Source organism: Chaetomium globosum, genomic scaffold (assembly GCF_000143365.1).
Source record: "Chaetomium globosum CBS 148.51 scaffold_2 genomic scaffold, whole genome shotgun sequence".
NCBI classification, from domain to species: domain Eukaryota; kingdom Fungi; phylum Ascomycota; class Sordariomycetes; order Sordariales; family Chaetomiaceae; genus Chaetomium; species Chaetomium globosum.
In genome coordinates, this window is record NT_165977.1 from 3,661,426 (window position 1) to 3,687,040 (window position 25,615).

The 25,615-nt window shown below is 55.8% G+C and overlaps 8 protein-coding genes across 8 annotated transcripts; 6 read left to right on the forward strand and 2 right to left on the reverse strand.

Annotated features, from left to right (window-relative positions):
* Window positions 1–1,891: 1,891 nt before the first annotated feature.
* Window positions 1,892–2,183, forward strand: CHGG_03265 (uncharacterized protein; the record flags this gene model as incomplete). The annotated part of the gene is made up of 3 exons (XM_001229780.1): window positions 1,892–1,919; window positions 2,016–2,081; window positions 2,146–2,183. The coding sequence occupies 3 exons, from the start codon at window positions 1,892–1,894 to the stop codon at window positions 2,181–2,183; spliced, it is 132 nt and encodes a 43-aa protein (XP_001229781.1).
* A 2,043-nt stretch (window positions 2,184–4,226) lies between these two features.
* Window positions 4,227–6,317, reverse strand: CHGG_03266 (uncharacterized protein; the record flags this gene model as incomplete). The annotated part of the gene is made up of 2 exons (XM_001229781.1): window positions 4,227–4,625; window positions 4,683–6,317. 2 exons carry the CDS (start codon window positions 6,315–6,317, stop codon window positions 4,227–4,229), a joined length of 2,034 nt encoding a protein of 677 aa, XP_001229782.1.
* Window positions 6,318–6,877: 560 nt separating this feature from the next.
* Window positions 6,878–8,360, forward strand: CHGG_03267 (uncharacterized protein; the record flags this gene model as incomplete). The annotated part of the gene is made up of 4 exons (XM_001229782.1): window positions 6,878–7,637; window positions 7,691–7,866; window positions 7,922–8,183; window positions 8,236–8,360. 4 exons carry the CDS (start codon window positions 6,878–6,880, stop codon window positions 8,358–8,360), a joined length of 1,323 nt encoding a protein of 440 aa, XP_001229783.1.
* Window positions 8,361–10,164: 1,804 nt separating this feature from the next.
* On the reverse strand, window positions 10,165–11,634 carry CHGG_03268 (uncharacterized protein; the record flags this gene model as incomplete). The annotated part of the gene is made up of 5 exons (XM_001229783.1): window positions 10,165–10,176; window position 10,233; window positions 10,662–10,879; window positions 11,163–11,230; window positions 11,307–11,634. The coding sequence occupies 5 exons, from the start codon at window positions 11,632–11,634 to the stop codon at window positions 10,165–10,167; spliced, it is 627 nt and encodes a 208-aa protein (XP_001229784.1).
* Window positions 11,635–12,108: 474 nt separating this feature from the next.
* Window positions 12,109–15,006, forward strand: CHGG_03269 (uncharacterized protein; the record flags this gene model as incomplete). Its single annotated transcript, XM_001229784.1, has 5 exons — window positions 12,109–12,166; window positions 12,338–12,350; window positions 12,501–12,537; window positions 13,232–13,396; window positions 14,086–15,006. 5 exons carry the CDS (start codon window positions 12,109–12,111, stop codon window positions 15,004–15,006), a joined length of 1,194 nt encoding a protein of 397 aa, XP_001229785.1.
* A 778-nt stretch (window positions 15,007–15,784) lies between these two features.
* Window positions 15,785–17,371, forward strand: CHGG_03270 (uncharacterized protein; the record flags this gene model as incomplete). The annotated part of the gene is made up of 3 exons (XM_001229785.1): window positions 15,785–15,830; window positions 15,929–16,061; window positions 16,120–17,371. The coding sequence occupies 3 exons, from the start codon at window positions 15,785–15,787 to the stop codon at window positions 17,369–17,371; spliced, it is 1,431 nt and encodes a 476-aa protein (XP_001229786.1).
* Window positions 17,372–20,061: 2,690 nt separating this feature from the next.
* Window positions 20,062–21,523, forward strand: CHGG_03271 (uncharacterized protein; the record flags this gene model as incomplete). The annotated part of the gene is made up of 2 exons (XM_001229786.1): window positions 20,062–20,435; window positions 20,512–21,523. 2 exons carry the CDS (start codon window positions 20,062–20,064, stop codon window positions 21,521–21,523), a joined length of 1,386 nt encoding a protein of 461 aa, XP_001229787.1.
* A 637-nt stretch (window positions 21,524–22,160) lies between these two features.
* CHGG_03272 (uncharacterized protein) lies at window positions 22,161–25,304 on the forward strand (the record flags this gene model as incomplete). The annotated part of the gene is made up of 4 exons (XM_001229787.1): window positions 22,161–22,377; window positions 22,493–22,542; window positions 22,616–25,164; window positions 25,220–25,304. The coding sequence occupies 4 exons, from the start codon at window positions 22,161–22,163 to the stop codon at window positions 25,302–25,304; spliced, it is 2,901 nt and encodes a 966-aa protein (XP_001229788.1).
* Between the last annotated feature and the right edge of the window lie 311 nt (window positions 25,305–25,615).

Here is a 25,615-nt window from a genome sequence, read left to right on the forward strand (position 1 = left end):
TGTCGCGGCGGTGCGACGGAGTTGCCACTTGGGTAACCAAATTGATCGTTCTGGAGGTTACTTGGCGATGCGACGGGCACCGGACTGCCACCATACTGGTCCGGGTTTTCGGCGCGCTTGGTCATGTCCGAGTAGAAATCCAGGACCTCGAAAACGGCCTGGGGGTTCTTCTCCACATCTTCCTTGGTGATGGCGGACGAATTGAGTAGCCTCGTCCATTCTTCCGGCAGCCCAGTAAACTGTCCTGTTTGGGGGTTGAACCCGACATGAACGGCGTGAGAGAAGTTGGAGGGGTTGCTGACCCCACCTGGGCAACGGGCATAGATGCAGTCGATCCACTCGTACAACTCGTCGTCTGTTTTGACGCAAATACGCAGGGATCTCACGCTGCCGTCGTCGTCTCCTGGAGGGCCCGGGTACGAATTGGTCATGTTCCGCCTGATCTCAAAAACCGGGTCGCCATTGTCATCCGGGATCCGATCGACGCTGACTACGTCTGATAGTTGGATTTTGTATAACCACTTGCCGTTCTCGTTCTTGTGGAAGTCCAGAATGTCCTGGCGGAGGATAAGGTATCTGCTTTTCCATTGTTGGAACGGATTCTTGCTCGGCAAGCCGACATAGCCCTGCTTGATGATGCCGAGTCCCCCGGCTCCGTCGAAACTATTGGAGCCCTGCCGCGAAATCGGGAGGGCTATGGTGGATCCACTGTATGTACTCGAGACTGGAGAAGCCACGCTCATGTTCGACATGCTATTTGTGAGGCTCACATTTGGCATGAGGCCGAGGCGAGGTTTATCTGTTGGAGGCCGTGGGGCAGGGCCGGGGTTCATGAACTGCCCGCTCGAGTAAACACTGAGAGACAGAATATATTAGCATTGGTAACTTGGACGTCAGTCGCACCCCCTTAAGGACGGCCAGCCAAGGGACTCAAGAGCCCAGCGACAGTCTAGGAACGGAGAAAAGGAGGTGGTGTCAAGTCCATCCCGGCCAACTCGTTCTTATCTCAGGAATGGCGTCCCGGGATCGCTCGCTGGCTTGAGGTTTAAGGAAATACACACTTATTATGCATCGACATTTTGGCGGTGATGTGAAGGTGCTGTAAAAAGACGGCGTGTGGTGTGTGAGGTGATGTCTCAGCCCACCGGACTTTGGACCAGGTCTGCTAGCTATCAGCAAATATCGCACCTAGTTGAGTTGGCAATTAACCTACCAAGCACCCCAAGGAGGAGACAGAATCCCTCGTTGGAAAGCGTGAAGGAACGATACCAAATATCGAACCCTGCGAAGTTGTATGTCGGGGCTGAGTTGTGGTCGGCACAGCGGGTAGTGCAAAAGTGAAGTCAACGGTGATTCACGAACGCAGAGTGCCGAATCGACAATGAATATCGCGTCGCGATCGATCAATCAGGCAGAGGTAGTTATGGTACCAGCAGTCGGTTCACAGTCGAACACACGGCTGGCACAAGGCCGAAAGCAACATGTGTAATTTTCGACGGAAAAGTCGAGAATCGCCGCACAGTTCGCCCAGTTCGCCCAGTTTGTTTGTTTAAAGTCGATCGGGTTCGCTCAAGAAATGAGACGGATGGCGGTCAGTCGAAAGGAGGGCTGGAGGGTCGGAATTGTGGGTTATCTCGGCAAACGCTCAGGAGGTCGACCGTGCGCTGTATTGGACAGCAAGAAGAGGAAGGCAGCGAGAGAATCAAATTTTTGGTGGGAAACGACCAAGGCTCGCTGTTTCAACTCTCAAATCACGAGACTAAGGCAAATGCTGCGATTAAAGAACTACCCGAGGGTGTGTTCGTCAGGAGTTGACAAAGAGACGGATTGCTTCAGGGAGGTCGGGTGCCTGTGGATCGCTCAGCAGGGAAGGGCTGGGCGCAACACTGCAATGGCTCGGCTGCGCTGGGGGAGGAGGGGTAAGTTTGCGGGACCCACTCAGGCTCAGCTGTTGCAGACCAGGGTCACGACCGTTAGGAAGGTACAGTAATTATTCGACTGATTCCATGATAAAGTTGGTACCCGGCTATGCGATCGTCGGCACCGAGACAAGGCTCAAAGGTATTGGTCCTTTAAGCGCGGTATGTTAACTGCGGCATAGCGGCCTGTTTCAAACTCAAACTGAACGATCTGATGCGGCAACAGGGCTCAACAGCAGTCTTCATATGTCGGTCGCTGCTTAATAGATACCTCGATGCCTAACTTATTAGTTACTGGGTAGGAATTTGATGCCAATGCAGGCAGGTTTCTCCTACCAAATACACACATGGGATCCTCCGGGACTTGCTAACGGTATTTGTTATACACAACCTGACTGCAGACGAGTTACATGCATGGTATATCGGTGGATGTTCAGGAGCAAGGCCGCCTCAAGGTCGCCTCCTTGCAGATAACTGTGTCGGGTTATGTGGGGCAAACGAAAGAAACTTCTAATCTAACCGTGTTTAATCTCGATGCGGTAAGCGATGGTAGCTGCCAGTTTTGTTTCTCGGGATTTTCTTACCTTCGCATCTCTCTTCAGTCAACGAACCCCATTTCATCCCATGTTTGTATGACTTTACATACCACTTAGGTATATCCCAAATTCGTATGAATTACTTTGAATACCACCTTGACCTCCATCGGAATGAATGAACCTTGACGTACCGTATCTGGCAGCAGCATGTCAGAATATACACACCTCGTCGAGATAGATTAAATCTCCCGAATCCATACAACTACATCTTCAAGAACTTTCCCTCCCTCGTCCATCCACTAACCTGTACCAAAAACCTCTCAGCAGGCCCGGCAGAGTAAGGGCGGCAGTCCGGCATCGCGACATTCCATTCTGCCTGAGCAGAACCCCGTTTCAGGCGGGTCGATCAACGGCCTCTTTTTGTAGCCAACATCAGCCCAACAATAACCGAACAAACAAACCCCCCCGACACTTGCCCATTTTGAAGGAAAGAGCAACAAATTTAGGGACGGTCCCGAGTGTACTCAGCAACCACTCCTCAATTACTACACAATCTCAGCTGAACGACTCGCCGCCCGCAGAATCAGGACCTGCACGCACGCACGCACATTGCCGCCCCCTCGAGAAAAGAGGGGATCGTTACACAGCAGCCGCCCCCCTCCATCCCCCCTTTCCGACAAAACTCAGTACTTCACACTTGTCGGTGGTGGCCATTAGCCGCTCCCGAATCCGCAACCCAGCCAGTCCCGCACCGGCACGAATCAGATTTCGGGAGCAGCACCTTCATCCCTGAACCCCCACCAGCAGGGAAACCACCTGCGGTTGGCCGGATTACCCGCCGCAACGACGCAGCAAGATCGTCGACCATCGTACCATACCTCCTCCTCCTCTTGCTTTTCTGCGGCCAGCCCTGAGCGAGTGACTGACTACCTTGCTGCTCTGGTTGTCTGTTGCTTGCGGCTTTCTTTCTCCACTTTTGCCGGCCCCTTTTTGCCCCCATGCTGTATCCACTGTTTCCCTGGCGGTGGTGTTTCTGAAGTGCGGATCCGCTGTCGCAGGATCCTTCGTTGCCACTTCGAAAGTGCGAAGCTGAGCGAAGGCCCGCCTCCGCGGGCTCGCTTTCCTGTTTCTGTCTAGAATAGAAGATGAGACTAGATAACGACGCCATGTTTTCGGCTATCGTGGGTGTCTCCTTCGGCGGATGTCCTGCACCCTTGAATTGGAAATTGTCGGTATCTTCGCGCGAGTGTACACCCAGAATCGTTAAAGACGGGGCCAGTGTAGGTGGGACCCAACGTCTCGAAAGAAACGAAAGGACGTAAAGGCAAGGATAAAAACTGGAATGTTTTTGTTTCACGCGATTCTTGTGCGGGTAGAGGCGGCTTGGCCTGCAGCATCGATGCATCGACGCGGCGAGGTGCCGCATCCTGCAGCTTGACATTGCATGGACACGGGGGAGATCTTCGAGATGCTACCGATGTCTCAGGCGGCTGGGTGCGTGAGTCCACGGGATTTACTGCAAAGCATGGAATCCCGAGGCCATGCGCACGTAACAAGAAGTATGATTTCATGAGGCCTCCTGCGCACTTGTATTCTCAAGTTCCAGCTGAGCTACGAGTCAAGGGCCATGGTGACATCAGAGATGGCCCTTCTCCTTGCCGTCTAGAGAGAGCTCTATTGTGGCGTATGCCAAAGGGTGTATGTAGTTGGCAAGGCGCGCTCAACCCGACCAAATAAAACCGAACCATCTTTTAACTCGACGCTGCTGTTCTTAACGGACAGTAACCTCCACCTCCTGCTGGCCCTCAAAGAGAGGCAGTTCAGACTCGATGTCCTGCCATGTCTTGGTGCCCTCGACCAACGCCCGGATGGCCTCGATGATCTTGTCCTCCTCAGCGCGCACCTGTCGCGTGCTATCACGCTCTCTGAGAGTGATGGTGTCGTCTTTGACCGTCTGAAAGTCGACGGTAATACCGAATGGCGTGCCCAGCTCGTCGTTTCTGCTGTACCGCTTGCCAATGCTAGCGGACGAGTCATCCACACGGCTAGAGATGCCGGCGGACCTGAGCTTCTGCGACAGCTTGCGGACGGCGGGCGCAAAGTCCTTGTGGGATGACAGAGGAACGATAAGGACCTTCGTCGGCGCGACCGCGGGAGGGAAGGACAGGACCTAACGAACGAAGTCAGCTTTATTTATGCTGCCTAAATCAATGGAGAATTCACTTACACCACGGGCCTCATCGCCACCCTCGCTGGCTCGGGTCCAGTAGTTGTGCTCCATCAGCGAGTACAGGATCCGGCCAATACCGAACGACGGCTCGATGACGTTAGGTGTGTACTCGCGAATGTTTTCAACGCGCTTCTGCCACTTGATGGCCAACAAGTCCTTGCTGACCTCGACGTTGCCGTCGCCAACACTGGGCACTTTGACGATGGTCTTGCCGTTCTCCTCCAGATCCTTAGCGAGCTTGCCGCGCTCCTCTTGTGTGGTAGCCAGGATGGCAGCCTCGATGGTCTTGCCATCCTTCTTGTAGAATGGGCCAAACTTCTTCTTCTCGATCTCAACCGCCCACTCCTCGATGATCTTGGGCTCATCCAGGCGCTGCCGCACAATCAGCGGCGCACCGGTTTTCTTAGCGTGGACGGACAAGTCGTAGGCGCTCCGGTCGGCACAGCCAACACACTCCACCCAGCCAGTCGAGGTGAGGAGCTCGGCGTCCCAGCAGTCGCAAGCGTAATGGGCCATCTCGTTGGCCATATGTTGCCTGAAACGGATCTTGGACTGGTCAATGCCAATCTTCTTAAGGAAGAGGTGGATGCGCGCCAGGAAGTAGCCAAGAGTCTCGTTGTCGACCAGACCGTCCTTGACGGCTTTCCCAACGGTCAGCTTCGTCGTAGTAGTCTTGCCAGACAGCTGGACGTGGCGGTCCAGGAACTCAAGCTCGATGTCCTCGACTTCATGGAACCGGTGGTGCTTCTTGTGGCCTTCGGGGTCGACAAAGTGTTCGATCTCCGCCATAAGAAACTCCCGAACACGTAGAAGACCAGCCCTTGGGGAAATCTCGTTGCGGTACGACTTTCCAATGGAAGCAGAGGCAAAGGGCATCTGACCAGTATTGAACTCAAGGAGCTTGGCGAAGTTCAAGAACTGGCCCTGGGCGGTTTCCGGCCGGAGGTAGCCAGGTGTGTTGCTGCTGGGGCCAATGGCCGTCTGGAACATGAGGTTGAACGCCACCGGAGGGCTGGGCTGTTCGCCGGTCGCGGGGTTCCTGAGGTCGTACTTCTTGATGAGCTCACCCAGCTGATCGCCATTGTAGTTGTCAATCTTTGCTAGCACCTCCTCGTACTCCTGAACCACAGCGTCATCCAGCTTGATGGCCTCCTGGCCCTTTGCCTTCTTCTTCTTCCGCTTAGAGTCCTCTGCCTTCTCCTCTGTCTTCTGGCCATCGCCAACATCCGCCTTCTCTTCCACCTTTTGGCCGCGGGCCTCCTTATCTCCCTTTAGCCGCGACTCGAGGACATCCTCCACAAAATGGTCGGCACGGAGGATCTCGCCGTTCTTAGGGTCCTTGCACATCCAGTCCGCAAACTTCTCAACGTGGCCGCTGGTCTTGAGAACCTCATGGGGCGTGAGGACGGTACAATCGACCTCGAGCATGTCCTCCTCGAGGATGAAGTGTTTGCGCCATAGGTCGATGATGTTTGCCTGCAGGGCGCAGCCAGGTGGCCCGTAGTCGTAAAGACCCGAGACACCACCGTAAATCTCGAACGAGGGAGTGTAGAACAAGCGACGGCGCAGGAGGGATTCGAGGGCCGCCTTGTCGAGGGGCTGGCCCTTGAGGGTGGTGGCTGTCGTGGTCATACTGGGCGTTTTCTTTTTTTTGGTGGGCGTATACTTTTTGAAAGCGTACGATCGCGGGGTAGAAGGAGCGAGAGCTGTGAGGCCACGAACCGGAAACCGAAAGACCCTTGGGGCCGTGACTGTGTGAAAGTTGAGCGCAATACCAACGAGTGGTGAAAAGAGAGGGGGTTGCAGAAAAGGCTTCATGAAACTTTGTTACAGTGGTTGCTTTGGCCCAACCAGGTGAGTCACGGCCCTTTTAGATCCTCTTTTTCACCGATTTCATACCCGGGAAGCTGCTTGCTGCGCCGATTGAGGGGACTCTGCATCTCGCCTCCACACTCCAAGCACATGCTACTGCCGGAAATTCAATTAGCCGCTAAAACTGCCCCGCGACAGGAACCAGGCCTGGGAGGCGCTCAAGCCTTAATGAGGGGCAACCAGAATCCCTGCAAGTTTTGAGGGTACCCCCTTGCACTGCATGGATTGGAGCCAAAAAATTTGGGGCGGTTCCGATAGCAGCAATTCTTCTGCGATAACAAACGGCGGCAAGAACAGCAACAGGAGACAAGTTCGCAACGATGGGTTCCGGAAGAGGATCGTCTGGGAGCTCCTTGTCTCTCAAAACATCGAATAAGCTGAAACGGAAACAGCTTTACGTTCAGCAAAAAAAGAACACCGGCAAAGCTCGCCACGAGGAGCGACACCGAAGGCGCAGGGAAGAGGCCAAGGACCCCGAATTGAGGAAGCAGCGGCTCGAGCAGAACCAACCCACGAGCATCGACAAGAAGAGGATATGGGATGATGTCGATGATGACACTCTCGGCGCTGTTGTGGATGTTGCCCAATTGAAGCGGCGGCGCTTGGAGGAGGCCGAGGCGGCAGCGGCAGCAGAGGCAGACGGCGCGGTAGACGGCGCTGTGGAAAAAGACGATGATGTCGACAGTATGCTTGGGTCCGATGAGGAGAGGGAAGGGGAGGACGACGACGAAGAGCGCATGGAGAAGCAACGCCAGCGGGCGCAGAGACAACCTAGCATCGCTCCATCAACCGTGTCCACGAATCTCGACCTTACCCCAGATGCCCTGGCCGCCCAATTCAAGTACCTATTTAGCGACGAACCTCCCGCGATGCCCAAGATTCTCGTCACCACTGGACTCAATGGGACAATCCATAAGGAGGCGCAGGATATTGCCTCCGTTCTCCCTAATGGTGGGCATCTCCTAAAACCGCTGGGCCACGATTCCGTGCTAACATTGCGTCTAGCCACCTACATCCCTCGGAGTGCTCATCGCTATGGTCACAAATACAGCGTGAGGGAGATTGCAAAATTTGCCAAGAGTCAGTCCAGCCTCATCCCTCCCGGCCTCAAACGATCACTAACACGCTACAAGACCGCGGATACACGGCGTTATTGGTGGTGCATGAAGACCTCAAACGGCCAAGCCAGCTCAGCGTGTGCCATCTCAATGGCGAGGATGCGCCGCCTGGACCTACCCTTACTTACACCATCCGGAACTACCAGCCAGGGAAAGCGATTCTCGGACACGGCAACCCCACCAACCACTATGTAAGGGTTTCCCTCCCTTCTCCCTCTTTCTTCTCGGCTGCTAACGAACATTAAGCCCGAGCTCCTTCTCAACGGCTTCAAGACTCCGCTAGGTCTGCTGGCGGCCAAGTCCATGAACACATTATTCCCCCCGAAACCCGAACTAGCAGGCCGGCAAGTCTTGACACTACACAACCAGCGCGATTACATCTTTTTCCGCCGGCATCGGTATATTTTCCGTGAAGCACGGGCGACGGAGAAGAATGTGCAGGGTGCGGACGGCAAAGAAATGGACGGGGTCAAGGGGATCCGCGCCGGGTTGCAGGAGATTGGACCCCGTAAGTCACACCCACGTGGGTTGGGGGGAGACATAGACGCTGACTTTTATAGGCATGACCCTGAAACTCCGTAGAGTTGACAAGGGGATTGGAAGGGCAGGCAGTGAAGGCGACGACGCCCTGAAGTGGGAATGGAAAGCGAAGATGGAGAAGAAGCGGACGCGCTTCAACCTGTAGGGGGAGATAGAAAGCGTGATACCCGGGGATGTAATCTGTATGTACGTGTTCGATCTAAACTATATACAACCAACCCTCAGCAAGCAACACCACAGAGCCAAGTTGGGTACTCTGGCATCTGCCTGGGTGGTGGGGGGGAGGGAACCCCCAGCACAAAATCCGGCGTGACCCTCTGCTATCATTTCCTTATTTCCCCTTTTGTACTGCCGTCTGCCCTGGTGTTTGCCCCTTCGTCTGCTTCCCCCTCTCATTCAGCATAATCACCGAGTATCTGTTTCCAGGTCAGCAACCAATTCCTACGTCAACCACTAGTAGCATAAAGAGAAAGAGGAGGGGAAGAAAAGAGGAGAAAAACAGCTCAACAAGCCAGAACAAAACCTACGCAAAAAACCCCCCTACGGCAACAATCACGCCCCCCAAACTCCCCCACTCGGCCACCCCCAACCCACCAACCGCCCCCCCCAACTCCCCCACTCGCCCACCCCCTTCCCACTGACCCACCCACCCCACACGCCACAATCCCGGCCCTCGCCACGTCTTGAAATGCCCCACGACGGTACTCGACACCGGGGACCGGGCCCCTTGCCACGATGAAAAACCTGCGAGATGGTGCCGAGGGCGGCGAACGCCGCCGGCTCAGCGCGATCAGCGACCAGGATCGGGTCCGGCGCCAGCGCGGGCCCACACGGGCGCCTGATATGAATCGGCGAGCTGCATCGCTGTACAGCTGCAGCCGCCGGCGGATACGGGCGCCTGATTCAACAGCAGCTGTATGATGGAGGAGGCTGCGGCCGCCGGTGGTACGCGCCGATCCACACGGTGTCGAGGGAGGAGGCGGCGGTGCTGGTGAGGGCGAAGAGGTAGCCGAGGGGGGTGGTTGTGGTGGTGGTGGGGCTGGTGGTAGGGGGGGTGAGGGATTCGTAGTAGGTGGACTAGTGGCCGAGGGGGAAGGGAGGTCGGAATAACGGCAAGGATCTAGGCCCGACGCCGAGGCCAGGCTGGGATAAGGGCAAGTATGGCGCGTGGTGGGAGGGATAAGGGGTAGAGTATGTAGTTGAGGTGGGGAAGGGTGGCGCGGTTAGGAGGAGGTAGTTGATCTGGGAGAAGGTGGGGGTGGAGGAGGACGAGGGAGATGTTGTAGAAGGTGACGGTGGAGGGACAAGGCGAGGGAGAGGTTGGGCAGGATGACGTTGAGGGACATGCGGCGAGGGAAGAAGGGGGAGGATGTCCGGGAGGGAGGGGCACGAGGAGCGGGAGAAAGAAGATCAAGGAGCGGAGGCAGGGAAAGGTTAGGACGAAGAGCTTGAGGAAAGGATTGGATGAAGAAGTGGAAGCAGGCAAAGGGTTAGTGTGGGGGTGAGCTTGAGGGAGGGAATCGGAGAAGAGGGCTTTGTTGGTGACAAGGCCTATAGTTGCGAGGGGGTTAGTGGTGGTTGATAATCAGGGTAGAAGTGCAAGAGGTCGTTTACAATGCCTTATCCGTTGCGAGGGTGTTTTGGAATCAGACCATCCAGACCCAAGACCCCCGAAGTGAAACGAGCTCCTCTGGCGTAGACTTTCCTTCCCCTCCGAGTTTCTTTTGGAAGCAGTTCATTATTCTCATGACCCCCGACGGACTCTAAATCATCTGGACAGGGCCTTTGGCTTCTCTTCATCGTTGCCGGGATGGTTGAAACCCGGGTTATTCGAGGGTTGAAAAGAAAAGGAATGAGAAGGGATAGGGCCGAGGGGGGGGACCTAGTCTTTTCGGTCCGACCATGTTGAGACTCGAGGCGTGGAACTAGTGCTTTCAAATGAAACGCACTTAGACAATATCCTGCCATGGGGGGGGATGTAGGCTTTACATTCCCAAACCCCGCCTTCCGAACTCACCCTGGGAAGTAACAGTGTGGTAGTTAAGGCTCGGCTTTTACATAAATCGCGGGAGAGATTTCAGGCCACATCAGCCAAGCCGCCATTCAGTCCCAAACGGGACGTGCCGAGCTCACCCAGGGAAGAAACAGTGTGCTTGTCAAGGCTCGCAGAAGTGGGTCCGGTCCTTTTGGTATAAGATGATTGGCCGTCAGAACAGAGCTGCTTGCAAAATCTCATGGCTCGTGTGTTTCATCTCTTCGAGACAATTGGAAGTCAATGATTCCTGCTAGCATCCCCGAAGAATCTCTGCCCGTCTGCTCCCCGAAAAACTATCTGGTATAATCCTTCTTCCAGTTGAGGCGGCCCCTGATTCGAGAGCAGCGCTTGGCCGTTCGCACGAGCTTGCCAAGGGGAGTGTTCAAGGCGGCCATCTCGGGTGGCACACACCTCTCAATCATGTCCGAGGTTGTAAGCACCCAGTCGTACGCCCTCTGTGCGACAACTCGTTGGTAAGCCGGCCACAGCTCCTCCCAGATTGCCTTCATCCCCTTGAGCTCGGGCATATGGAGATCCATGTTGACGACCTCCTGGTTGAACCCCTTGTATGCCTGCCGCCAAACGGGCTCAAGCCTGGGGTTGTTGATGTACTCAAACACCAAGAAGATCTGGAAACAACCTGGTTAGCAACTTGGAAGTAACTAGCACCCTTTGGCCAAAAAAAAAAAAGAAAGAAAGAAAGAAATTGAACTCGAAAGGGGACCAAAAAGTCAAGAAAAGAGAGAAAAAGTAACAGAAGACCAACAAAAGGAAAGAGAAAGAGAAAACCAAGCAAAAAAGTCAAGAAAAGAGAAAGAGGTAGGAACCGAGCAAAAAGTCAAGGGAGGAGAAAAAGTAAAAGTCAAGGAAAGAGAAAGAAAATAAAAGGGCGTTGGAAGGAAAGGAACCTACCCCCTGGAATGTCGCTTCAATCTTCTCGGCGGCCACTTTGTGGTTCTCCGGCGCGCCGCTGAGCATACCTGTGATTTCTGACTCCTCAACGGGTGCCAGGTTGCGTAAACCTAATAGGTCACCCTTTCATCGGGTTGATGTCACCCGTGGTCGCAACTAGGTTCTGCAGGTTGCCCCAGTCGCCTAGTGCTGTCATCACCCGGTCGGCAGGGGTGTTTTCGGGGGGGCGATAGTTTTCCGGCATGCCCTTGACGGATGGGTCATGAACCGGGTTCAGATCGATGTTGGAGGGGTAGCGTTTATGCCACCCCGTGAGGATGTTCTCCTCGGTAATCTTGGGTGCCTCGATGGGCTGCGTGGCAGCTTTCTTGTCCACCTTGGGCAGGCCGCCCGTGTACGCGGTTCGCAACAGCATCTTGACGATCTGGAGCTCGAAGAGATGGTCAGTCTGGAATTTCGCATCCTTGGCCATGTCCGACGCTTGAGTGTAGATGACGCCCGAGCCAGTGCGGATGTCGGTTGCTTTGCTGCGGAACAGTTAGTCGGGGTCGCCCCTTTTATGGATTACCGAGAGGTAGTCACTGACCTGAAGCTGCCCTTGAGAAGCATTGTAGAGAGCCCGGGGCCAGAGCGGAAGAGGTAACCCCAGTTTTGGGGGTTGCAGGTGGGATACCGACGCGAGCTCCATTCGAGTGTGCGTTTGGTCTTCGGCAATTCCAACTTGTATTTCCTCTTCCGGCCCGTGGGCTGGGATACGAAGTCATGTCGTGTGTTCTTCTGCGGGTTGCTCCGCCATGCACCCCGCCAGACACCCCGAAAGGTGCTCCGAAACGTAGTCCAAAACATATTCGAGCGTATTCTCGATCACGGCCTGGTTCGTAGCGTGTAGATTACAGAAGTCAGAGGCTAGGGGGGGAGGAAATAACCAGGTAGAGAGGAAGATAATATGCAGGCGAGAGTTTTGGACAAAGAAAAAGCGGCAAAGACATGTTTGGCAAACAAATGTAGGTAAGACAAAAAGACAAGTAGAACAGAGATAAGTGACGGGAAAAGACAGCTCAAGATAAAAGGCGAGAAGAAAAAAACGGTAAAGACATGTTTGGCAAATAGATATGGCTAAGGTAAAAAAAAGGACAAGTACCTAAGGAATAGAGGTGAGTGACAAAAAAAGACAGGTAAAGACAAAATGTGAGAAAGAAAAAACGGTAAAGACATGTTTGGCAAAGAGATATGGGCAAGACAAACAAGACAAGGAATAGAGGTAAGTGACAGAAAAAGACACTAGGTAAAGACAAAAGGTGAGAAAGAAAAAACGGCAAAGACATATTTGGCAAATAGATATGGGCAAGGCAAAAAAGGCAAGTGTGGAACCGAGGTGAGTAATGGAAAAAGATAGGTAAGGACAAAAGGAACTCACCTACCTAAATCCGACATTCATTCGGCCTTGCTTTTGAAGCCTCTTTGCGGTGTGAAGCGAGTATCCACGAGCCGGAAGGGACTAGGCTACATTGTAACAATGAGCCCTATCTATTCGGTTCACAAACTTAAACGGCCCATTGTGTTGAAGCCGTTCCTTCCTCTAAGCCGTAGAGTAACCACCTTCGAAGGTAGGAGCGGTTGGCTCTCAGGTTAAGAAAAGGAGCGGGCTGTAGATCGAGTGGATTAGGGGCTCCAAGCCGGCAACGTACCGTTAGCCTCCCGCTCACCGGCCTTGAGCTTGGGTACTATTTAGCGATGATGTCCTGGATCTCATCCATGATATTAGGCAAGATATATAGCGAAATAAATGGCAACTTACAGCCCCCTATTCCAGTGCATACTCCCGGTTTGGCTTCACCACTAAACTCGCATCTCGGCTTGTTGCAAATTGGGCCTTTCAGCGTGAACGAATGCTCTTTCGGTAAATTCAAGGCCGGGAGCAAGCTTTGGGGGAACTTTGGCTCACCAGAACAGCTCTGTGGCAATGGGCTGGGTCCAATGTAATTTGAGCTATCCCACACCCCGTGCAGGTCGCAAGTCATCTATCTGGGGGAGTGTGAGTTGACAACACTAATACTGTAGGGATACAGATATCAAGCAAGGGATGGATAATTACCCCGACTCACGATGTTGATCCAGTCGATGCCTTGGTGTTGTCTGGCTTGCCGCCTCGACCCGGAGCGCCGGGGTATTCCCAGTCAATGTCGACGCTATCCTACAAGGTGTTCAGGAATTCTAGCACGTCGTTGGCAAATGTGTGACGATTGACTGGACTGTGTGCAATGTTCAATTCCTAGCTAATCCCATGGACTCAGCGAGGACAGAAGGTCTCAGGGAGAAGAGGAACTGATCCTTGGGGAACCTCCCAAGGATCGAGCTCGGTTGGGTCCCCTTTGAACTCCTTACTTCATCATGCGCTCACCACGGAGTCGCCATTAGAATGTTTGGAACCAGGGGCCTCGATAGAGCAAGCACTCGATGTGACCCCTTGCAAGCACGGGCACTTAGTACAGTGCCGTGTGTAATTTTCACGATACTGCATACACCGGGTGTGATTGCACCTCGATACCTACACCGAACAACCTACCTTAGGTACCTCTACCAAGCAACACCGAGCGCGATTGCACGGCACCGTGTGTAGTCAACACCGGCTTTCACCGGCCACAGTGTTGCTCCGAATCTCTCCCACAATTTCACAATAAATTCGAGTGCAATGAATGATGAATGATGTATTCCTCAATCCTCCTCCACCATCCGCGATCAAGGGGTCCATTGCCCTAAGCTGGTCCTCAACAGCAACATGTTGCCCCGCGCCCTCTGGTCGAAGATTCAAGCCCCCCTCGTCAGACATTCGAGATCGCCTTTAAGATTTTCATCATGGCACTCTCTTCCAGCCCGAACTCTCCCTGTCGTCTCCGCAATTGGCATTAACGCACCTTCACAGACGCGCCTCAACTCTGCCGCCAGCGCAGTGAAAGCTGTCGAAGCCACTAAGAGGTCGCGTTCCTGGGCCCGTCAGAAAGCATACGACGAGGTGTTCCTCAAAGCTCTCGACAAGCTCCCAATCCGGGACCGCAACCGCGTCCCGAAAGCCTTTGCCGCAGCCCAGGAAGCCCAACCCATCAACCCAGAGTCTCACAAGTCGAATTTAGATCATGAGAAAAATTCCGAAGGGTACCCGGGGATCCAGGGTGCCCTCGGGGACTATAACTTTAAGGTTGACTCCCCTTGGGGGTTGGCGTTGTACCGCACCGCGTACAACGACGAGGCTGCGTGGCGGCGGATAGTCACCCAAATCAAGTGCACTGTGGAGATACGGGCACAGGGTTGGGTTAACATGCTTAAGCGGCACCAGCTGGTGATTATGGACGACCAATCACAATTCGACGGCGCGACTATCGACGAGGTCCGAGACCATTTCCGCTGGTGGTCATTGAAGGAGCTGAAGCGCAATTGGCGGCACCCACCTGTGCCCGAGGATGTTCTCGCCAGATTCGGCTGCGGGTGCGATGTCGACGAATGGGACTTTGTGCACGGCGTTGAGCCTGCGCGGTACAACTACTGTTTGGTAGTCGATGATATGTGTCTGGAGTGTGTTGAGTGGATGAGGGATAGGGCCGTGGTGAAGTTGGTCGACAGGACCTGGAAATTTCGCGAGTACGGCCCCGACGACCTGCTGATACCGGGCAAAAATGGAGAAAATTGTTGCTGGGACGGCGGTGTCACAGACTACCCTCATGAGGAGGTGGGCTGGATGTACATGGAAGTGAATGATTACATTACCATGCAAGAGGATCTGGAGGACGCCACCTTCGGCTGGGAGCAAATCTATTGGCGGCCACCTCTCATCAGGGGGCATGGATAGTCATCAACCTTCGTTTGACCCCAGCTCTTCAAGATACTGGCGGAGACTCCTCGGTAAATAGGCAAAGCTCATTGTAATTAACTACCTCACTACCCTCCTCTACACTTGTTCCTGTGGTTTTGTGTTTCCGAGGGCGTAGTTGTCTCAATGATGTGGCGCTCTCGAGGAGCGATTGCAATTGGTGGACATGGCCCTCGCAGAGATGAAAACCGATAACTAAAGTGGGGTATTTGATAGCAACGAAGATGCCACACACAAGGTAACTAAGCTAGTAAATTTCAGTTCGTCACCCCAAAGGCACGTTCCATCCCGTTTCCAGGGGTCAACCTACACAGTAAAACCAGGAACGAGCAAATGGCAAAAGCAGACGGGCGACTTCTCTCGATCGAAATTGGACGAGGGGCAACATCCAAATCCAATGGGTCCAAGAACCGTCTTGCCGTCCGTTTACGCAATACGTCGCCCTGAAACAGCGACCAATTCCGCTCATTGCCGTTTTTGGCCACCCTCCGTGTGATTGCCAGGCTGGGACAAGGTCAACCTTGGACTTGGCGTACAGTGCCATTCGAAACTGCCGATTCGGACAGAACCAACAATTGAGTAGGTTCGTCGAACTTGACACCGCGTGAAATAGTCAACATTCCGATTCCCTGGGCCCCCTCCCTCCTCAGGCCTTCCTCTTTCAGCCAGCTCAGGTCGCTCCAACCCTTGTAGCGGGCGTACATACACAGTAGAAAAATCACATGCGACTCTGCGGCGTCACACTCTTTTGAGAACCATGACTGTTTCGGGTGGGGCGACGTCGCCAATTGGGGTTGCCAATGGTGAGTGTGTCTCTTCGCGAAACGAATCTAGAAATAAAAGAGAGATGGAGGAAAGGGATTTTAGTCGCAATGATGCTGACTCAAGTTCCATGTCCAAGGCTTCCGCCGGCCGAATACTTTCTTTGAAGACTACGGCATCTGGAAGGAGGCACCCGTGCTCATCGGCACCACCAACTTCGAGCCCCGTCCCGATGTCAAGAACATCATGATTACGGGAGGGGCCGGCTTCATGTACGCCCCCTGGACATGATTCGGCCGTGTGCGGAGTGGCTGACCGCGTGCGTGCTAGAGCATGCTGGCTCGTCCGGCACCTCACCCTCACCTACCCGCACGCCTACAACATCATCTCGTTCGACAAGCTGGACTATTGCGCCTCGCTCAACAACACGCGCATCCTCAACGACAGGCGCAACTTTACCTTTTACCAGGGCGACGTGACGAACCCGTCAGAAGTGGTCGACTGCCTGGAACGGTACAACATCGACACCATCTTCCACTTCGCGGCCCAGTCGCACGTCGACCTGAGCTTCGGCAACTCGTACGGCTTCACGCACACCAACGTGTACGGGACGCACGTGCTGCTCGAGAGCGCCAAGAAGGTCGGCATCCGGCGCTTCATCCACGTGTCGACCGACGAGGTGTACGGCGAGGTCAAGGACGGCGACGACGACCTGCTCGAGAGCAGCATCCTGGCCCCCACCAACCCCTACGCCGCCAGCAAGGCCGCCGCCGAGATGCTCGTGCATTCCTACCAAAAGAGCTTCAAGCTCCCCGCCATCATCGTGCGTAGCAACAACGTCTACGGCCCGCACCAGTACCCGGAGAGTACGCACGCACCCCCGCCACATCCCCCCCCCCCTTCCTTTATCATCCACACTAACCCCCCACCTCCCCCCTCCCTCCTCAGAAATTATCCCCAAATTCACGTGCCTCCTCGCACGCCACAAACCGGTCGTCTGCACGGCGACGGCTCGCCCACGCGGCGGTACCTCTACGCGGGTGACGCCGCCGACGCCTTCGACACGATCCTGCACCGGGGCCAGCCCGGGCAGATCTACAACGTGGGGTCGCACGACGAGATCAGCAACGTGGCGCTGTGCCGGCGGCTGCTCGCCGTCATGGGCCTCGCGCAGCAGCACGACGACGACGACGACGACGACGACGACGACGACGCCTTCCGCCGCTGGGTCAAGTACACGCACGACCGGCCCTTCAACGACCACCGCTATGCGGTCGATGCGACCAAGCTGCGCGGGTTGGGGTGGGAGCAGAAGACGGGCTTGGAGGAGGGCCTGCGTGTGACGGTCGAGTGGTATCGCTTGTTTGGGGAGCGCTGGTGGGGGGATATTACGAAAGTGCTGAGTCCGTTTCCTGTCGTGGCCGGTATGGAGGTGCTGTCGGATTCGGAGCCCGTGTCGGATAACCCGCAGGTGGCAGCGGCGGCGGTGAGTCAGGGGGGTGGGAAGGGAGAGGGTGGGAATGGGACGGTGGGAGGGAATGGTGCGGTGGCGAATGGGCTTGGGGGACACCACCACGGGTGAGTGCATTTACACAGTACATATGTTCTTCGTAGGGGGTGGGGGTTGTTTATGTGTTGGATTGTGCGACGTGCACGCTACGTAAATATGGCTTGGAATGGCGTTGGGATTTGGTCACTAGTGGGATTGGATAGCTGATAGCAAACATCCAAGACCCCTTTCTTTCGGCGGAAAGTGTTCCATGGAAGGTCCCGAGCGATTTACCGCGACCCGAGGGACCGGACCGTGGCTGGGTGGCGTGGAACAGGCTGCCAGCACAACGTGGCCCAGTTTGTACCTCGTGTGTCGGATCCGTCTACTTAGTAATTGTCCTGCTGTGCACACCGGCACCGAGCGGCCTTGTTAGCCTGGTGGTTCCACCGGAACGGTCAGGGCACCTTGTGAGATGACACTATGAAATGGGCCGAGACGTGCTTTTTTTTTTTTTTTTTTTTTTTTTTTCACAAGGCTGTATTCGTGCGGACAGTGGCCCTATGTCCGGGACCCGACCCGATGCGGTGTCGGTCGACGACGCTGTGAACGTGGAGTCGCTCTTCGTCGAGTATGGGGGTCAGGGAGGCATGGGGTTGGGGGAACGGGACCGGTCTGCCGGGCCTCGATGAGCGGCAACGGCCGAGCCTCTTGGCAGGACTGGCAATTTTAGACCATGCTCGCCTGCGTCAAGCGAGGGAGCAGGAATTGGGTGAATGGGCAATCAGCTTGGTAAGAGATCGGTTGGCCGCCACCCTCCCTGCGCACTTTATCCGCCTTTTGGGCAGTTTCTCCCCGAAGCGGGCGCAACAAGCCGTCGGTAACGGTCGAGAGCCGAGCCGGATGAGAGAACAAGGGCTCTCATCCGCTTGGATACCGGAATCTTGCTGCGGCTCCACCCCACCGCAGGGACAAAAAATCCCGGCGATTGGGAGAGGAGCCAGTCCTCGATCTGGGCCCCAATTCCCAGCGCCGTGGGAAGGGGTCAAATTTGCTGATGAGTGTGTTTGTCGTGGCAGCGTTTGTTTGGATACCGGAACAAACCCCATGCAGCTCCGGTGCCCCGTCCCCGGTGTTCTCGGCAGCCCACCGAACCATGGCGTCCCGCACCCACGGCACCGTATCCACTGCGCTGAATGGTTCGGGACAAGCCGCTAAAGCACGCACGCACGCTCCAGCGAATGCCAAACGGCGCAGGGCGGGGCCCGCTCTGTTTCGCTGATCTTGGACCGGTTCGGACGGCGCAGCGATGGCACGGCATGCGTGTCCGCGCTGTCGGGTCGGATCTGCTGGGTCGATACCGTGAGGGGGGAAAATGTCCTCTTTCTTATTCTCTTTGGGAGCGGGGGCGTTGTGATGCTCGCGGGATAAGCGGAGCTGGATTTTCACCTTGGCTTGGGTTAGGTCGGCTCGCAATGGAATGAGTTGCTCTCTGATCTCTGGGCCCTGCACAAGATAGCGCGGTTGCGCGGGCGCCGTTGAAAATACTGCCCCGCTTTCCCGACACCCACTTTGTGCGACCGACGCTTCCAGGTTCTTTCCCCATTGTCCATGTCCAGCTCTGTGTACCCGATGTACTTCCATTATTTCTTGCCTGGACTCGGCTGGCAGGGCGCCTCAGGCGGACAAAGAAAAATATGGCTCAAAAATCCCTGCCGATGTCACCGAACACCGGCGGCTTTCGGGGGTGGCATTTGCCCACAGAAGTGTCTCCTTTCACCTGCATTTCCTTCTCTTGCTGACAGTGGTTGTGTGGTGTCTATTGGTCTGTGCGTGAAGGAGCTCGGCTCCGCATCCCTGCATCCCGTCTCCGCCGACGAGGCCGTGGAGCTTGAGAAGACCGACCCGTGCATCCTAAACCGACCTATCGGCGCCATTTTTTGAAAGCCCTGGGATCAGAAATAGAGATGCACGGCGCATCAATTTGGTGTCTCAGTAACAGCGGCAAGGCGAGCGTCTGATGTGTTGGCAGTCGGGACGAGGCAAGAGCAACCACGACGAATCCCACATTCTTCTCTTTTCGAATTCTGCCTCTCTGCTTCATAGGTGGTTTGTTGAAAAGGTCACGGCCTGGCCAGGAGAACCCGGCTAGCGTCTCCGCAGGCTGTCTGGTACCTGGCATGTGGGGCTCAATAGCGGACTGAGCAAGGACTCCAGTGGTACCGCGCCGGCGCCGGCCTGGCACGGGCTCGCTGCATTCCGTTAGTCTCGAGGGCCGCCCGCCCTATTAATTGCGCGCCGAGCCAGACCTTCCCGTCGCCCGTCAGTCTCCGCCCTCGCACGCCGTCAATTTGACTGCATTCCCCTCCTTTCCTCCTTCTCCATCCGACGGACAATGGGGAAGTGACGGAGTGAGACGTTAGAACCCAGCCAGCACCTGGGACGGTAGCGATTCAAGGAGCAGCCCTCGTGCTGATCTCCTCCTCGTCTGCGGTCCGCCTTACGATCCTTCAATAAGAACAGCTGACCGAATCCCCCCCGACCCACGACCCAATTCGAATCCCACGAGCACTCGCACGGCCATCTACGTTTTATACCACCACAGCGCGCTTTCTGGTTCGCGGCCAGACCCCTCCCACCGTCAGCACAGCGGTCGCATGCCTCCGGCCCCCCGGTTGCGCTTCGTCGTCAGCTAGAGTAACCGACGGACCAAACTCATGGAGAAGCGGCGGCATCGGGCGGTCAAACTCAGAGCTACAGGGTGATTATCGGAATAGAGCGCTATGAGTTCGGCGCAAGGCGGGGAATATAGCGGACCACAGGGCGCGCAATCAGGGAACCATCCATTCGCCCACCAACCACCGACGGACTCGACATCACCCGGCTCCCAGACACCCCACGAGGGCACCATCGAAATCGACGAGAGCTACCTGTCTCCCGAAGTTCGGGCGTTGTTGGAACAGAGCTCCGGGACGACGGGCTTAGAGGTGGACGAGGACGAAAACGGAGGCGAAGGGTACGACGGTTACGAAGAAGCGGACGAGGACGAAGAACCAAGACCCGCCCAGTCCGTTTACGCTATGAGCATGTATCCCAGCGTTGGGCCTGCCTACCAGGTCGAGCACCCGTATGAGAACGGGCAAGACTCGGCTACCATGTGCGTACCCCATTTTCCCGCGCAGCTCAGCTCAGGCATAAAAAAAAGAAAGAAAAAAATACTAACTCTACACCAGCGATTCGGCGCGAACGTTATATGCCGAGGACTTTGACTTCGTTGTGGAAAATGGGCGGCAATATTGCGGGGACTACTTCTTGCCCATTGACCAGACGGAACAAACGCGCCAATATGTCATCCACCAGGTCTTCCTCAAGCTCTTCAACCTCGAGCTGACGACGGTGCCATTGGAGAACCCACGCTACATTCTCGACGTCGGGACGGGGATAGGCGAGTGGGCTATCGGAATGGCCGAGAAGTACCCGCAATGCGAGGTTTTTGGCACCGACATTGCGCCCATCCAACCCACACAGCAGGTTCCGTTCAACATCGAATTCCATATTGAGAATGCCGAGGAGGAATGGATCCGTCCAGCAAATGCGGTTGACCTGGTGCATCTACGTAACCTGCAAGGCGCCTTCTCTGATTGGCACTTCATCTACAATCAAGCATTTGCATGCATAAAACCAGGGGGTTGGATCGAGGTAATCGACTGGGAAGACTTCTTCGCCGACGAAAACTACCTCACCTTTTATCCCGAAGGCTCCGCGCCGCACGTCTTCACCAAGGCCGTGCTTGACGCCGCCGAACTGGCCGGCAAACCTCGTGATTCCCAGCACCTCAAGAAAGAACGGCTGCTCGAGGCCGGTTTTGTCGACATCCAAGAGTCGGTGTATGACCTGGGCATCGGGTCGCGCGAGAGCAGCAGCTACGGCAAGTTCTGGCTCTTCTCGCTCGTCACGGGCATCGAGGCGACCAGCCTGCGCCTGCTCACCAAGTACCTCGGCTGGGAGGCCAGCGAGGTGCGCGAGATATGCGAGAAGGTGGCCCGAGAGACCAAGCTGGTGGCCGAAGACCCCGATCGGGTGGACGCGTTCGTCATCAAGCTCCGCGTGGTTACCGCGAGGAAGCCTTTGGATGCGGGTCACTGCGCGGGCCAGCGGATGAATGAAAATGGGGATATGAAAGACAACAGCGGGGATGACAGCACGATTGGGGGGAGGACAATACGGTCTGAGGGGACGGCATGAAAAGAAAGGGGAGTGACACTAGGAGACCATGACTTACAGCTACCCGCGGACGGTTTTGGATTTGCGGGAGTACGAATTTTCGACGTCAAATGAGGGAGAAAGCAGATCCCCATTCTACTTGGTTTTACTTTTTTTTTTTTCTTCTTGTTATTTTTACCTTTTTCTGGAGATACCCGACTGGTCTTTTAGGTGTACATAGCTTGCCTCGGGATTGCATGACTGGATCACTGGGAACCAGGGTAATGATAGTCAGCAGTTATTACACGCATCTCTTCATACTTGATTGCGGATGAGGATGTGAGGAGGGTTGAAGTGTAAAATGCGGCCAAAATGTGTTTGTTACATGTCCTTGTAATCCTGCGACCATGGATCAAGGGTTGCTCCAAGCTCCCAACACCGGCAGGCAGCGTTGTGGGGAACCCGAAGTTGGGGATGACGCACTGACGCCTGAGCATGGTGCTGTATGTACTTCGTACTGCATGGATCCATCCTCCTTCAACCTCAAGTTGCACAACACCAACTGAGCTTCGGTCCACTCCCCTGGGAACCGATTCAGGCAGCGATTAGTCCCTGTGACCGCGAAACCAAGCCGTTTAGAGCTCCCACCATGCGAAGCGCCTAAAAGCGACACTCCACGATGGCGCTCGATCCGTCCAGCGGCTTCGCGGCAGCCGACGCCGTGCCCGACCTCGCCGACGCAGCCCTGCCCATCTTCGACGTCCTCCCCGTCCAGCTCCAATTCTCCATCGCCGCCGACTTTGTCGCGGGCCAGGCCGCCAACAATGTTCTAGTCATTGCCCTCTCTAACGGCCGCATCCTACGCATCGATCTCAACAAACCCGAAGACATCGACGGTATGGCCCCAACACCCCACCCCCTTCCCGCCTCCCTCTCCTCCCTCTCCTCCCTTCCCATTAACCATCAACCCTCAACCCCACCACTAACAAACTACCTCTCGAACCCACTCAGACATCGACCTCCCCAAAAACCCACCGAAACCGGGCGTGATCCGGCCGCATGTTCCTCGACCCCACCGCCTCGCACCTGCTCATCTGCATGGCCCTCGGCGAGAACTACTACCTGCACTCGCAGTCGCGCACGCCACGCCCGCTGGCCCGCCTGCGCGGCGTCGCCATTGAGTCGGTCGCCTGGAGCCCCGCCCTGCCCACCTCCTCCACCCGCGAGATCCTGCTCGGCGCCGCCGACGGCAACGTCTACGAGGCCTCGGTCGAGACCTCGACCGAGTTCTATCGCAAGGAGGATAAGTATGTGAAGCTGCTGCACAAGTTGCCCGATGGGGCGGTGACCGGGTTGTGGGTGGATGTATTGCCGGGGTCGGGGTCGGGGCCGATAGGTGGGGGTGGTGGGGGTGGTGGTGGTGGTGGTGGTGTGGGGGGGAAGGGGCAGGAGGTGAGGCGCGTGGTGATTGCGACGCAGAGTAGGCTGTTTCATCTCGTGGGAAAGGTGGGCAAGGGGAATGATGGGAGTGCGTCGATATACTCGAGGCTGTTTGAGAGTGAGCAGCCGGTTGTTCATGAATTGACGAGGGCGTCGACCGCCGCCGCGTCCATGCTCGCCGTCTCGCCCGATGTGGAAGACGTGCCGCGGTTCCGGGGGGACGAGGAGCTTGCCGAGCGGGCGTTTGCGTGGCTGTCGTCGCATGGCGTGTACCATGGGAAGTTGCTAATGGATGGGACCGGCGCCGAGTTGGGGAATAAGGTGTTTGCTGAGGCGAAGCTGCTCCCGAGGGCCCAGTTGGCGAATCCCGAGGCGGCGGGAAGGCGGCAGGTGTCAACCGAGTACATTGACGCAATCGCCCTTACACAATGGCATGTTGTCTGCCTAGTTGGGACGCGCGTCGTGGTGGCTAATAGGCTGACGGGGTCGGTGGTCTACGACCAAACTATCTTGGACCCGGGGCAAAAGGCAGTTGGCCTGTGTGTGGACCTCCAAAAGAACACCTTTTGGCTATTCACGCCCCAGGAGATTTTCGAGATCGTTCCTCGCGACGAGGATAGGGATATCTGGAAGATTATGTTACAGATGCAGCAGTTCGACACTGCGCTCCAGTATGCGCACACGCCGGCGCAGAAAGATGCCGTTGCAATCGCTTCAGGAGACTACCTCGTGAGCAAGGGGCAACACAGCGATGCCGCGGGCGTCTACGGCAGGAGCAGCAAGCCGTTCGAAGAGGTGGCGCTCACGTTTATTGACAACGAGCAACCGGACGCGCTTCGCAAGTATCTCATGACCAAGCTCAGCACGTACAAGAAGTCGTCGGTCATGCAGAGGGTCATGATCGCGGCGTGGTTGGTCGAGGTGTTTATGGCCAAGCTCAACTCACTCGACGACACTATCGTCACTGGGGCAGAGCTGTCCGACACGCTGAATCCGACACAGACGAGGGAACAGCTAGACTCGGTTCGAGCCGAGTTCCAGGACTTTGTGAACAAGCACAAGTCCGATCTCGACCAGAAGACAGTCTATGATGTTATCAGCAGCCATGGTCGGGAAGAAGAGCTTCTCTTTTATGCCAACGCTGTGAACGATTACAACTACGTCCTCTCGTACTGGGTTCAACGAGAGAGGTGGTCAGAAGCGCTGAGGGTATTAAAAAAGCAAACCGACGCCGAGGTTTTCTATCGGTATAGCAGCGTGCTTATGACGCACGCGGCTACGGAGCTAGTCGAGATCCTGATGCGGCAGAGTAACCTCAACTCGCGGAGCCTCATCCCCGCCATGCTCGAGTATGACCGCCACTACAAGGGGCCACTGGCCCAAAACCAGGCCATTCGGTATCTGCAGTACGTGGTCAACCAACTCAACTCGGCTGACTCGGCCGTACACAACACCCTCGTCTCCATCTACGCCTCCCACCCGTCCAAGGACGAATCCGCACTCCTCTCGTACCTCGAATCCCAAGGCGACGAACCAAAATTCGACCCAGACTTTGCGCTCCGCCTCTGCATCCAGCACCGCCGCGTCCTCTCGTGCGCCCGAATCTATACCAGCATGGGTCAGTACGTGCAGGCCGTCGACCTCGCCCTCTCGCACGACGAAGTCGAGCTAGCATCTATCATCGCGGACCGACCCATGTCCAACCCACCCCTGCGGAAGAAGCTCTGGCTAGCAGTCGCCAAGAAGGTCATCTCCCAACAGTCCGGCGGCATCAAGACGGCCATCGAGTTCCTCAAGCGCTGCGACCTCCTCAAGATTGAGGATCTCATCCCCTTCTTCCCCGATTTCGTCGTCATCGATGACTTCAAGGAGGAGATCTGCGCGGCGCTCGAGGACTACAGCCGCAACATTGATGCACTGCGGCGCGAGATGGACGAGTCGAGCCAGACAGCGGCCAACATCAAGGTCGACATTGCGGCGCTCGACAGGCGGTACGCCATCGTCGAGCCCGGCGAGAAGTGCTACGCCTGCGGCCTGCCGCTGCTGAGCAGGCAGTTCTTTGTGTTCCCCTGCCAGCACGCTTTCCACTCAGACTGCCTGGGCCGGCGGGTGCTGGAGCAGAGCGGCGCGGCCAAGGCGCGGCGGATTAAGGAGTGCCAAGTGCAGATTAGTAAGGGGTTGGTTGGAGGGGAGAAGAGAGAGGCTATGATTGCCGAGCTGGATGCGTTGGTTGCTTCGGCGTGGTGAGTTCTTTTTATTGGAAATAACAGGGTGGTATTGATACTAACGTGGCAATAGTATTCTATGCAGCGACTATGCGATCCGGAGGATAAATGAACCGTTTATCAAGGAGGGGGAAGACACAGAGGAGTGGGCATTATAAAAGGCGCTCCAGCCGGCGGCAAGAGTGCGGGTTTGCATAACACATAAAGATGTAAAGTGGCAAGAGAGGGAGAGAGACGGACAAGCTGATACCCAATACGCACATGATGCCAAACTACGCGTTCCACCCAACCACTCCTCTTTCTGCACACACCATGTGATTATTCGCTATCCCATCCTATCAAAACCTTATCATGCCCCAGCACCCTACCATGCGTCTGCCCACCCACCCTACCTACCTTCCACTCTTCTAGTTTATAGGGGGGACGCGGTCACACCCCGGCTTCGACTTTGGCCGGCATCAAGATCGAC